Source organism: Gobio gobio (genome assembly GCF_949357685.1).
Source record: "Gobio gobio genome assembly, chromosome: 17".
NCBI classification, from domain to species: domain Eukaryota; kingdom Metazoa; phylum Chordata; class Actinopteri; order Cypriniformes; family Gobionidae; genus Gobio; species Gobio gobio.
Window position 1 is genome coordinate 20,226,535 of NC_137110.1, and position 14,670 is coordinate 20,241,204.

At 37.1% G+C, this 14,670-nt stretch overlaps 1 protein-coding gene across 1 annotated transcript in view; it reads right to left on the bottom strand.

The window, feature by feature from the left end:
- Nucleotides 1-2,639: 2,639 nt before the first annotated feature.
- Nucleotides 2,640-14,670, bottom strand: part of ghrhrb (growth hormone releasing hormone receptor b) — a 57,677-nt gene continuing 45,646 nt past the window's right edge. The window contains exons 5-13 of the mRNA XM_079841720.1: nt 12,177-12,274; nt 11,942-12,074; nt 11,144-11,297; nt 7,216-7,276; nt 7,001-7,070; nt 6,608-6,699; nt 6,223-6,352; nt 4,879-4,920; nt 2,640-4,785 (exon numbers count right to left, since the gene is read on the bottom strand). Coding sequence (XP_079697846.1) covers nt 4,603-4,785; nt 4,879-4,920; nt 6,223-6,352; nt 6,608-6,699; nt 7,001-7,070; nt 7,216-7,276; nt 11,144-11,297; nt 11,942-12,074; nt 12,177-12,274 — 963 coding nt within the window. The 3' untranslated portion in view covers nt 2,640-4,602. The remainder of the gene's footprint in view (nt 4,786-4,878; nt 4,921-6,222; nt 6,353-6,607; nt 6,700-7,000; nt 7,071-7,215; nt 7,277-11,143; nt 11,298-11,941; nt 12,075-12,176; nt 12,275-14,670) is intronic.

Below are 14,670 nucleotides of genomic sequence, written 5' to 3' on the forward strand. Positions count from 1 at the left end.
ATGGTTAATGTTTTGTACATTATAGACTATTGATTTTGAAACATTAAATGTTTTTGACAAGTAAAGTTGACGTTGCAATTATCCCGATCCATAAAGACACAAGTAAATATGTTGAAGGAAGTAGATGTTAAAAATGTATTAATGTGTCTTTAAGATGATTGAGATTTTTTTTAATACAATGCCAACATTGAGGAAAATTACAAGAAGTACACCTGCTTTGATCAAATACAGAAATGCTGCAAAAATGTTAACGTTTAAGTGGGCGTTTACACAATAACGTTTTCAACTAAAATGGAAAACTTGAATGCTTTTATGCATCTTCGGTCGAAAAGAAATTAAGGTTTTTGAGGAAAACATTCCAGGATTTTTCTCCATATAGTGGACTTGGGGTACAACACGTGACCAAACCATGAACATCTTGAAATGATGTGGAGGTGAGTAAATTATCAGGAAATTTTAATTCTGAAGTGAACTACTCCTTTAAAGGGTTAGTTTACCCAAAAATGAAAATAATGTCATTTATCGGAAGGCAAATTAAGATATTTTTGTTGAAATCCGATGGCTCAGTGAGGCCTGCATAGCCAGCAATGACATTTCCCCTCTCAAGATCCATTAATATTCTAAAAACATATTTAAATCAGTTCATGTGAGTACAGTGGTTCAATATTAATATTATGAAGCGACAATAATATTTTTGCTGTGCCAAAAAAACGAAATAACGACTTATATAGTGATGGCCGATTTCAAAACACTATTTCATGAAGCTTCGGAGTGTTATGAATCAGCGGTTCGGAGCACCAAAGTCACATGATTTCAGCAGTTTGGCGGTATGACACGCGACCCGAATCATGATTCGATACACTGATTCATTGGAACCATCGGATTTCAACAAAAATATCTTAATTTGTGTCTTACGGGTGTGGAATGGCAAGGGTGAGTAATAAAATACATTATTTTCATTTTTGGGTGAACTAACCCTTTAACAACGCAGTTTTTATGCGTTCATTTACACGACAATGGTGTGTGTTTAGTGTTTCTTTCAACCCGATCGCACAGCAATTCGTACGTATTTTGCGTACGAATTTGTACGACCTCACTCATACCAATTTGTATGTTTTTTTGCTAAATCGTACGTATTTGACAAGTTGCCCAATTCATATGATTTGGTTTTCTGAATGACCTACCCCTAACCCTCCCTGTCACTGCAGTTTGGACAAATCATACGAATTCATACGATTGAGGTTGTATGAATTCATACGAATTAGCCACCTCGTACAAATACGTCCGAATTGGTCATGAGATTGGCCAACTACTGGCCTGGCATGCATATTACAGTGTTTTAGTGGTTTTCACAGATCAGTGTGAACAGGATCGTTTTAACAATGCTGGTGTCTGCACGCGAAAAATGCAAAGGAAAAACTTTTCCTTTTTTAGTATATCGTTGTTGTGTAAACGTACCCTAAATTTCAAATCAAAGTTCCATTACCACTGCCTATGGTATTTGGTGCCCATTTACATAAAATATATATTTACATATAATGATACAATGTCACAAAGCACAAAATAAAGATTTACTTCACACATTTAACAAAACTAATACACATCTGATAACTGAATATGTTAAGGCAGGTTGGTGAATGTAGCAACAACGATTAGGCCTACATTTAACACTTTCCCCGCCACTGATGGAAATTTCCAGCTTTCCGTGTTTTCACTGTTATAGCCTATGGTAGGATGCACTATGATGCATCTTCTGAAAGAGAATTGAATCTCTTAAACAAAAGGAGATGGACGCTATCTACCTGTACTCCATCTATGTTTTGATCATCTTTCTGAATCCGATCTGGATGTTGTCTTTGACAAAAATGCAATTTTCTCAGCTTTTTGTTTACAATGTTGATTTTTTTTATGTTTATGAAACGTACAGACATTCAAGTGTTTATAAAAAAATTAATGAAGCTAGAATAAAACAGAATATTCTGGGGGCCATGAAAATTTTGTGTGGATTTTGTGAAAATTAAAATGATGCCGGTGGTTGGCAATTTATTTATTTAAATAAAATTTTAAAAACGCTGGCGGGGAAAGAGTTAAGACAACAGAACTTAGAGAAGTTATCAGAATGGGAATCCGTAATGTTTTGACAAGCAGAAAAAGACATTATAGCCACAACCCAATATTGAAAAAACAATCAGAGAATAAATACATTTTAGCATAGCATATGCTATAACCATAATGTCAGAAAGTGACAGGCCTGTTCCTGATTCACAGTCTTTGTAATTGGATGGTTTTGAATTCATGGTCCCTGTATAATGTGCTCTTATCTGAAATCATGACTGAGCAACAATAAATGCTGTGATAGAAAACAAAAAACCATTTGGGTTGTTCTGAGATAACACTATTGCACATTTCTATAGCACTGACATTACAGTAGTATATTCAAACTTTTTACAGCCTATACATATATACTATATACAGTATACTGTCTGTATGTGTGCGTGTATAGCCTACATATGTTCTATCCAGACTTACAAAAGACTGAAAATGAACAAACTTTCACATAAACTCATGTTGCAAAATAAATAAAAAATATTAAATGAATGATGTAAGAATTATTATTAATGAAAATGAACACTAATATTAATTAAACTATTTATAAACCAAACCACCAAATAACTGATCACAAATGTCGACAAACAGTTTACATCACCTAAAACGACGTACAGCAAGAATATTTATAAATACATTTTGCAACACAAAACATGTTGAAACCAGATAACATTTTTAACAAACATGAAACTTTACAGTCTAGTGCTCCTGATGTGTGCACTGCAAAGGATTCTTAAATAGGCCATTTTCAAAACACTATTATTCATTATAACACTTATAACTACTCATATCATGACTATTAATCATCTTTATGATTAGTATCTACTTTGTAAGGTCTCTTTGTACTAAGATTGATTACTGTTTTATTAATATTTTTTCCTTTTCAATAAATCCTAATGATTTATTTAATTAAAACAAATAAATTTGATTTATAATGAATACAATATTTTGAAAATACCTGCTATTTAAGAAAAATACTTTGTAAGCCCAGGAAAATATGTTATATTTCTTTACACATACAGGGCCAGCGCACTGTGCAATATGGTGCCTTGAAACACAATTTACAAAATAAAAGATTAAGAATATGAATGCCTTTATGAATACAAAAATACCTTCCTTTTTTTTAATTGATAGCTATTATTTGTGAAGATTTCAAAATGAGGTCTGTTTACTGTAAGGCAATTAGCTGTATTTAACATCTATACATTATGCAATCTCAACTTTCAAGTGACAAACGGAGTGATAAATACAAACTACAGAGCAACACGTTTAACAAAGTTGAATCACTGTCATCATTTTCTTCTTCAAAAAAAAAAAGGCAAGCTGTTCTTATCCACATATAATGTCAATGGAGATCACAAAACGAGCTAATGATTTTTTGGGTGAACTGTCTTGTATTGGAATTTGTTCTGTAAATAGTCAGTGTCTACCATCTCATTTAAATGAGTATAGTCAGGGAAACTGAACAATATGATTTGGGCTTTTGGGGTTATGAATAATTATTTTATCAGTATAAATTCAAGTTTAATGCCCGTCTCAGCGATGTGTAGAAAAAAAGTAGTATATCTTTTCTTTATAATGTATCACAATGCTTGAATTTGCATGAATTTGAACATTTTCAATACATTTTTACCTTGGGCGCGTCTCAATAAGCTCCCCAGTTCAGTTGTCAGGGCACTGATCAGGGAGTCGGCCATTTTAAGGGCTGTCTCAATCCCAGAATACTTCCAGAGCACTGAAACTTTCGCTCCCTAAAAAAGTCCCCCAATGCACCATGAAAACCAGGGAGCATCGATGCTCACTTCGATGTTCTTTTAAAGAAAGTTCTGAAGCGTGAAACTTAAATCATGTGAGCCAACTCACTACACGCGACAGATGTTTTTAAAAATAGAAACCATTATTTTATTATATTTCAGCATAAACAAACATTGCTAGGCGGGTAATGAACATAATCTAGCTAACATTCATATTTATTTATGGCTGAAATGTTGCATGTATATGTAAAAAAGCAAAGTATTTATCATAATGTACTTTAAATAACATTACAAGTAATGTCAGAAATATATGTGATGTTGTACAATGAAGACACATTGTCGCGTTGGCGGAAATCAGTGACCCAATGTGTAGTGAGCCAGCGTCTTTTACGGTCCTTACCAGAGCCTAAATTCATGTAGACTAGATGATATACTGATTCACAAGCTAGGGAGCTGATTGAGACGCACCCCTTGTGTCTTATGGCCTAGAGAAGGGTTCTTCAAATCTGGCCTTCCTGTCCTTTAGCTCCAAACACACCTGGTCAGGTTAATCGAGATTTTCAGGATTACTGGAAAATTACAGGCATGCGAGTTTGATTTAAATATTTTTAGGTTTGAAAACTAAACCCTGCAGGACAGTAAACCTCGACAAGCAGAGTTGAAGAACCCTGGTTAAGAGGTTTCATGGAAGAGAAAGAGAGGAAAAGAAAAAGGGAATGAGATGAATTGTAAAGATTTGGTTTCAGACGGGTGACACACTGTTGTGGGACTCGGTTAAGGGCAGCTCTTTAGGGCTGGATTTCTCTAAAACTGAGATTTGTGTGACTGTGCTGCTCTCAGTTAAGAGGGTTCGTCTTCTCTTACTGTATCTCAGATAATGTTGTGTCTGCCATTTCCACATTCTCTTCTTTAGTTCCGCTTGTACCTGAAATGAAAACACATGCTGCTTTCAAAAACGCACATGAATTTGTTTGCCTGTTTTACACACATTTCCAATTAGGAAAAACATGTGGCTTACCTCTCCGTTGAGAAAACAGTATAACAGAGCCACAACAAAACCCTGAGATATACAGAAACACAATATTACAGTCAGTCAGTAAGGGTACATTCATTTTTTTAAATATTATATTATATTCAATATTTATAGGCTCTCAGAAAGAGAGATGTGTCTCATTTTGGCTGCATACTTCATTGAGGTTGCCTCATTTCAGTAAAGTAACCATTATATTCCAGAGTCATAAAGAAATTACAACCATTTCTACGCTTCACAAGAAATAAAGGTCAAATGAATAATGGTTACTTTTATGAAATGAAACACCGGCTGCATTTAAGTCCAACTTTTTATGCCCTTCCCTAGCTAACTTCCCTCCGTCTCGTTCACTCAGATGTTCGTCATTGCTTACATTGCACTGGTGCCAACTACTAGCGGAACCCTTGCAATATGTTTAAATGGAACTAAGCCCTTGATCACTTGGAATCTGCTATATTTACAGTTTTTCCCCCTTATGAATTTGTTTATGCACTATTCTATAAGCCTGTACACTCTAAAAATAAAAAGGTTCTATATGTCATCAAAAATGGTTCTTGCCTCGTAATCATAAGGGAACCTTTTAAAGTGCTATAGCACCAATGTTGGTGCTTCAGTGGTTCTTCAGCGGTTCTTCAGAGGTTCTTCACCGTTTCTTTGCCTAAGGTGCTATATACTGCTAACTAAGGTGCTATATAGCACAACTACCATATACAGAACATGTTAAGATATGGTGCTGTATAGCACCAAAAGTGGTTCCTTTATGATTACGACGAAGAACCATTTTTGGTGCCATATAGAACCTTTTTTTTTAGAGTGTATGTATGCTTGGGCTGAATAAAATATTTAAAAAAATTACACAAACGGAAATTATAACAATACAATGAACTATGATTATGTAAAAAAAAGCTTAAGATAGCTAAAAATATATATTTAATGCGGTTAAAAGTCAAAATAATGCCAATATCATACACTAGAGTTGTGTGGGTTGATAGTAAATTAAGCGAGGCATTCACAATCATGGTGCATTGTGGTCTATGCATCTGCCTAAAGTGTACATGTTGAGTAGACTCGCTCGCTCTGTCAAAATCGAGTGTTCGAGGGTCTGTCCAAATAAACTTCCCTCATCCACTTGACGAAGTTGAACGGACTTCAAAATGGAGGCGGGCATTGTGCTACGGGAAGTTTGCGAGTGTATGTCTAGAAGTGGAGTTAAACGCAGCCCAAGCCCTCAGATGAATGTGTCAGATACACAAAGAGACATCCAAAATGAGTGTTTTTTGACCTTGGATGCATGTAAACCTTGTGTAAAAGGTTTTGGTTGGTTGGACACACCTGAAACGGGCCCAGGCCAAGCTCAAGAAAGTGGCGAGCATTTTCTCCAGTGTTCTCTGGCAGAAAGGCAAATACCATGTAGTGCATGCCAAACAGAGGGATCATAAAAAGAGTAGACTTGGCCAGTCTCCTACAAGTATACATAAAGATCAGCATTACTTCAGAATAATAACAAACAATGCAATTTAATTTCGAAAAAAAAAAAACCTGTTCATGCTTTAAAAGGAAATAGATACTTGCAACTCATGAATTTCAACATGACAATAACACATTAATTCAGTGTGCAGCTGATCCACAAGTATTGGGCAATTGTCTGTGAATCAAACATTAACCCTTTTATATTAAATGGCTGCTCTTTGCTTTGAGTGTGCATTTCAGGCCTTACATGAAGTGGTTTGTATCATTGCCACCTATTCCTGGAGACTTCAGCTTCTGCACAAGAATCCGGATCACATTTACGAAGATGAAGAAATTGATCTAGATAAAAAAAAAAAAAGCAAGATTGTGTGTCTGTATAATAGATGAAAGAAGAAGCACATATAAGGTACGCATAAACACTGTCTTCAAATTGATACTTGTATCCGAAAAGAAACAATCACGGTGACTAGAACACGGTGTAATTTTGATATCATATGTAATTGTACTGTAGTGCACATGAAAAATATATCATATTATATGTTGTAAAATACTATTGCAACCAATGTTTTCCACTGTATTCCAGATGGAGCCTCATATACAGTATAAGATCAAATCAGCTGTGTTTTACTGTAACGCATACCAGGAGAGATACTGTGATTGGTCCTTTGATAATCCACCAAAAGTAAGCAACATCTGTGTCATCCCAGCACCTGCAATAATTATTGATGAGTACACCCTGTATGGAATCTGCACTTTCGGAATCAGCACAGAAATGTATGCAGTATAAAGGAGTAAATAGTATATGTTACGGTCAGAAATATGAAGACTGTCTATACGAGATTAATCTGGACTTACCCTTTGTTATCAAAAAAATTCCTTGCTAGAACCCAGATGGTCAGTATTAGGGTTGGTAGACCTAGAGGATACAAATAAAATGTCATCAAATTATAAAACATATTTGTTACTCTGCTGAAATGTTATCGAGAATAGGTTCAATATCTTCTGTAAGAGCAATAATAATTTTGTGACCGGGATTTCCTATGAAAAAATCTTTAGAAATGTAGAGCTTTTTTTTCCATCTGATGCCTACAGGTGTCAGCAATGGAACATAATACACATTATAAGGCCACACTATCGTGCAACTACACTACATTACAAAATATATTATATAATAATATACAATACCAGTCAAAAGTTTGGATTTTTAAAATGTTTTTGAAAGAAAAATCTTATTCACACCAAGGCTGTATTTATTTATTTGATTAAATACAGTAAAAACAGTGATACTGTGAATATGATAAATTCAAATAAATATTTTCTATTTTAATATATTTTCAAAAGTAATGCATTACATCATGGCAATTTTCAGCATCATTACTCCAGTTTTCAGTGTCACATGATCCTTCAGTAATCAATTTGGTGCTCAGTTATGATCAATTATTATTGGTGCTTGATTGTTAACAATGTTCTTATTATCACTGTTGAAAACAGTTTTGCTGTTTAAAATAATATACCTTTTTTCAGGATTCTTTTATTTGAACAGAATTTATTTAAAATAGACATCTTTTACTGTCACTTTGATCAATTGAATGCATCCTTGCTTAATACAAAATTATCATTATTATTATTTTTCATTTTAAATCTTACCCAAACTTTTGAATGGTACATTCAACATTAAACAGCAAAAAATAGTATTCAACACGGATAAGAAATGTTTTTTTTTAGCACAAAATCAGCATATTAGAATGATTTCTGAAGGATCAAGAGATGCTGAAGACTGGAGTAATGCTGAAAATTCAGCTTTGCCATAACAAGAAAGTGACCCTGTAGTCAATAATTTTATCCCATAAAACTCATCTTTGATCACCAAAATGACATACTTGTGAAAAAAAACTTCATCCCTTGAAATAGCTTGAATGTAACTGTACACCCTTGCTACATTTAGTATATTTAATATATAATTAGTATGCAAAGCCCCGCCTCCACTCGCTCACACCAGCTCAGAATACCTGATCCACTCAATCAACTTTACTGTAGTAAATGCTGCACAATGGCAAGTGGAAACACTTGTTTATTTCAGCCATAAATGTTTAAACCAGAAAGAAGTGAAAGAGTGAATTATACAGGCTCTGGCTCGTATACAAGTCGACGTATCAGAATGGTAATGAGTTTTATGCATTGCTTTTTACAATGTCGGACATTGGTAATTAATATGATTAGCCTTTTATTTGACTACGTTATTAAACAGTAATGTGTTGCTAATGTTACACAAACCATGTTCCCTTTTGCCATCTCAGAGTCAGACAGCTGTCTTCTAAAAATCAGGATCCTTAGAAATTCTTTGAACAACTTAGATCTTCAGTGGAGAAAGACCTATAGTTCATAACAACATCGTAATATAAATCATATACATAATTCACCCGTTACTAAATGTACCCAATTTTTCATATCAACAGAAAATTATACCTCGATGACCTGGCTTTTCTTGAGACTCCACTACTTCACAGCCATAGTTAATGATATGCTAAAGCCTGCCTGCACATTGAAGGGATAGGTTACTTACAACATATGTGATGTAGAGAACAACAACAACTTCAAACCGCGTTTTTGAGAGTTTTTTCAATGCAGGTTTATAAAATACTTATGGGGGTTGACTTATGAATTCACACATGGTTTGTCTTAGCATATTAAAAACATCACATAGACATATAAACAACATTAAAAACTTGATTTTCACCACAGGGGGTCTTTAAAATATATTAAAATAGAAAACAGTTGTAGCATTTGAGGGCGCACCAGACAAATGAATCTTCCGGAACACCAGGTCCTTGGATGCAAGTCTATCGCAATTTTAATACCTTTTCTATGTAAAGCACTTTGAATTGTGTATGAAATGTGCTATATAAATAAACTTGCCTTGCCTTCCAGAGGATTTGTTCAAACATAATTCCACACATAAAACAACACCCAACTAAACACTCCAGGCCCCGAATCAACAATCTATGACCATAAATGAAATCCACTAACGGAACCCCCAGCTAAGTACTTTTATGGCCTTGCAAGCTCGAAAAAGATGAGCCTTGCAAAGGAAGACCGTTGTCAACCATAGTCAGTTTGTATGATTTGAAGACAGATTGGTTTGGAGAGGGCACAGCTCGAGGATAACGGCTGAGGTTGTTTGATCTCAAAGAAAAAAGATCCAAAACAGATCTTCTTCTCAACAACCTTTGAAGGGACTATGAGTGACAAAGAGTTGACATTCACAGAGACTGTTTTTACATAAAACTGCATCAAATCATTCAAAAGGGATGGTAGCCGGACTTTTAAATCAAACATCCTTCTACTGCATAATTCTATTTCATGTCTACAACCAATATACCTGACCATTATGCTTCAACTCACAACTCATGTAATTGTTATAACTATTAAATGGTTGACTGAAAGTGTGCCTTGCTTGGTATCAGTATAATTGTATGCTCATAATTCAGAAGATGGCTTGATTGAAATCTGTGTAAAAATGTATTGTATTCTTATAATATAAATTGTGTCTAAACTGTACTCTCTTCTTAGAGCGGGAAGTTAAGAGGAAAGTCACCTCTGAACCAAAGATGATACCTAATTGGTCAGAAGAACTCATCCAGGAGGATGGGCAGACATTTGAGTTTAAAATCTCAAACAAACAACGAATTAGATGGTGAATTAGACAGAGTTAGAAAAAGAGGATGAGATGATTAGATGATCAGACGATCGAGAAAATTGGTTTATTTCTTTCAAGCCATCTATACTCTTGTCTCACTCACTTTTCTTTCTTTTACTTAAGTTATTTTCTTTCTGCTGAGTCTCGTGTTCATGTTAAGTTTTACCGCCAAGTTTCGGTCAACGATTCTACAGCCTTCAACCGCCTCAAAACGTCAAACTTCTTCCACAAAACTTCCCATCCATCTGGCAACACGCCACGTGATTGGCTTCCCAAGAAGTCGATCAAAGGCACGACAAGACCGTCAGCGGATCAAAGAACCAGGGAAACCCCTCCAGCCAGGACCGAAAAGGGAATCCCCATTCAAAGAAGATACGAGACACAAATGCAAGTAACCTCCAGATTCAAACTGAACTGGTGCATTGATATCAAACTTAATAACCCCCGATATTAAAGGTTAAAGGAGGAGGGTTAAATTAATGATTGATAATTCGTTCAGGCCATGTCTTATAAGTCCATATATTGCCAGAAACTTGGGATTTCATCATTTCACTCTCTTAAAACTCATTCTTTCCTCACTTTCCTTATTTCTGCAACTTGTGTGAATGTGTGTGTGTTTGTGTTAAGTATTATTTTTATGTGTTAATATAATCAATAAAGTCTTGTTTGTCTTTAAAGATATGTTTTCTTGTGTTATGTGCTTACGAATTTAATGTCGTAAACTGCTGATCTATGTTACCTTGCTAATAAATAGTGTTTTGACTATAGTTTGGATATTAATATCCGCTGCAGAGTTGATCGTTACGGCCTGTTCAAATGAATGAGTAATTTGCTCGGCTGTAAAATTAGGTACTCTTTCAAAATTACCTATAAATTAATACATTTCCTTTGAGCTAAATTGACCTGTTTCCCTTATACACGTCTTACTGTACTTTTGGTTAAATAAATGCAGCCTTGGTGAGCATAAGAGGCTTCTTTCAAATACATAAAAAAATTGAATTATTCCAAACTTAGTAGAGTAAATTAGTAATATTTAATCATATTATATAACAATATGTTCTCAAGTCTGCTACAGTATCCACTTACCCCAGCCAATAAGTATGTACCACCAGAAATACTTCTTCTGCGAGACAAAAGTTAGAGCTAGAAGAGTCTGTAGATACATCCCCTCTACTAGCAGCCAGAAGTAGTTAGCCAGGATACTGAACTGGAAGAAAGCCACCGCTGCCTTACAAGAGGTCTGAAGAGGAAGAGGACAGTAATTATTCTGTCAAGACGTACTGTATGTTCTTAGAAGACATATATTTCCACAGAAAATATAAGACCACAGAAATGTGCCACAGCATGTAGCAAATTTCAAGACCTCTGCACTGCAAATTAAAGTATGATATTGGTGCAGTTCTCAGACATATCAACACAGCATAATGTTAGGGATGATAAATTAAATAGTGTTGATAAGAAACAGCAAAAATACCATTGCAGAGCAGGGGGGGAAGAAGAGAGTTAGCTACGCAAGAAGAGTTTTTTATACTTCAAAGAAGGTGTTTGAGTTCTAGCGGAGGCAGATCTTGAAAAGTGTGCCTTTAAGGCACCGATGAGTCGGCTGATACTGACAGGGGTGGAAAAATGGATGCAAAAAATGTGAAGTTAGTGTCACTATGCTGACAGAAACTGATGTAAAGCTTTGAAAGTTCTCTACTGTTCCAGATGGATGCTGCAGTCAGCATCATGCATTGTGACCTAATACGTTCACTGACTGAAAGGCTGATGGGGATCATGAGCTTTGACATGTTGGATAGCATGCATTAGCTTATTCATTTAAATGATGTGTATAACAAAAACAAACTCTGCATGCATGAGCCTGTGACAGTTGGCGAGTCTCACTGTTGACATGGAGCAGTGGTCCAGATTCTCGTCGGCAAAGAGAACTGCATCTTTGATGAAGATTGCACTGGCTCGCAGGATGAAGGAGGCGAAAAGATTCATGTGAATGTAGTTTCTGGTGCAGTGGAACTTCCTGAGTAAAATTGATTGGTAGATTATTCAACAAATCGTCACAAAACTCTTATTGATTAAAACTGCTACTGATATTCGTGATGTTACATGATTCTTGCAGTACCTGAAGGCAGTAAACACAAAGATGGCAGTGATGAGGGAAATCAGAGAGGTAGCATAGCCCGCAGTGTACACCTGCTTGAAAGTGTAGTAATAACTGGTCTGGAATAGAGGGGAAAAATAAAACATAAAAAGAACAATTATACAATTATTTTCAGAGAAATGTCTCTAAAAAGTATTTTCAATTTGATTGGTGCATATTTTCCCTCACAAAGTTCATTTTTGTTGTTATTGGGCCATATTCTTGACACACAAGTAGAACAAATTTCTATGTAGATTGTTCATAAATCCATTCTTACATACATTTCCTAATTCTAAAAATTTCAATTCAAATTTAATAATTTTAAATGTGTAGATTTCATGAATCATATAGGGTATGAAGCTGGATGGAGCAACGATGAGTGTCACTATAAGGTCTGAAATATGGATGTTTATATCCACTCACCTAAAGGATTATTAGGAACACCTGTTCAATTTCTCATTAATGCAATTATCTAATCAACTAATCACATGGCAGTTGCTTCAATGCATTTAGGGGTGTGGTCCTGGTCTCCAAACTGAATGTCAGAATGGGAAAGAAAGGTGATTTAAGCAATTTTGAGCGAGGCATGGTTGTTGGTGCCAGACGCGCCGGTCAGAGTATTTCACAATCTGCTCAGTTACTGGTTACTGGTACAGTTTTCACGCACAACCATTTCTAGGGTTTACAAAGAATGGTGTGAAAAGGGAAAAACATCCAGTATGCGGCAGTCCTGTGGGCAAAAATGCCTTGTTGATGCTAGAGGTCAGAGGAGAATGGGCCGACTGATTCAAGCTGATAGAAGAGCAACTTTGACTGAAATAACCACTCGTTACAACCGAGGTATGCAGCAAAGCATTTGTGAAGCCACAACACGCACAACCTTGAGGCGGATGGGCTACAACAGCAGAAGACCCCACCGAGTACTCATTTCCACTACAAATAGGAAAAAGAGGCTACAATTTGCACAAGCTCACCAAAATTGGACAGTTGAAGACTGGAAAAATGTTGCCTGGTCTGATGAGTCTCGATTTCTGTTGAGACATTCAGATGGTAGAGTCAGAATTTGGCGTAAACAGAATGAGAACATGGATCCATCATGCCTTGTTACCACTGTGCAGGCTGGTGGTGGTGGTGTAATGGTGTGGGGGATGTTCCCTTTCAGTCGGTCACGTTCGACGTACGTCGGAACTGACCGACGAATTGGGATCTGATCTCAGAGACCAATCTACTTCGAGTGTATTAAAAACGAGCCAATGGAGATTGGCATGCGATCCACGCATTCCACGCACCGCCCCGCAGCGCGGGTATAAATAAGGAAGTGGAATGCTTGATCATTGCCTTTTTTTTCGGAGCCGAACAGCGTCATTGCTGTGTCTACGAAGAGTGTTATTCGAGTCTCGTGAGAAGGATTGCTGTTCCAGTGCGGGTGTGACGGCGCTTTTCAGCGGGTGGCCGCTTCAGAGGAGATAAAGAGCTGGTTTTGTTGGTTGGCTGGGCGTTTCCATTTCTGAGTGCTCACGCAGGCTTGCACTATCTGAACTGCGTGAGCCGCGGTCATCTCCCTGAGTGCTTCAGCACTGAAAGAGCGGTTTTCCTTTTCTAAAAGAGCAACACGGTTTGACCCTGCGTCTTTTTCAAGATGTCATTCAAACCGTGTGTTTCTGGATGCGGTTGTTTCCTGTCCTCATTTGACGGCCACGATCTCTCTCACATATAAACATATGTGATTGCGTTCGTGGGTGATCCATGCTCTCTCAGGAGAGCATGGTCACGTCGGCGCGTTGTTCGTCTCACCTTTCTCGTAAGGGCTCGAGCGTTCAGCGCGCCGTGTGCCGTCGAGCGCCGGCTGACAGCGGGGGTTGCCACGGCAACCCAGCGCGTCACTCGGCACTCTCTAGATGCGCGGTCCAGACTATGAAACCTCAAATGGGGTTGAGTCCCTTTCCTTATTCCCTGATCTAGTTTCTTTTCTGGTGCATCAGAAAAGGACTACTTTAGTTAATAAGCTTTGGTGGACCTGAGGATTACAGTGGGGCATCCCCGCCGGGTACATCTCTTCGGGCCCCCACTCCTCTATCGCATCATGAGCATGCCGAGACTTTGTTCGTGGGTGGTTCATGTTCTCTCATGAGAACATGACCACGTCGGTGCGGTGTTCGTCTTGCCTTTTCATAGGGCTTGAGCGTTCAGCGCACCGTGTGCCGTCGAGTTTGACGGCCACGTTCACTGTTTCACATGCCTGCTGGTAGCTTACAGATGGGATTGCTGGTCCTTTTAAAACAAGGAGACCTAATGTTTCATTTGTGGCTCTGGCAGAGGACAGATGTCAATTGCAGCATCGGAGAGAGGGCTGTTATGCACTGGAAATGATGAGGCTGAGTTTCCCACTATAATGGTGTGTGCTTTTGCTGAATCAGATTCAGAGTTGGCAGCCATGCTTTCCCGGGTGGCTGAGGCGTAGTGCAACGCTTAAATC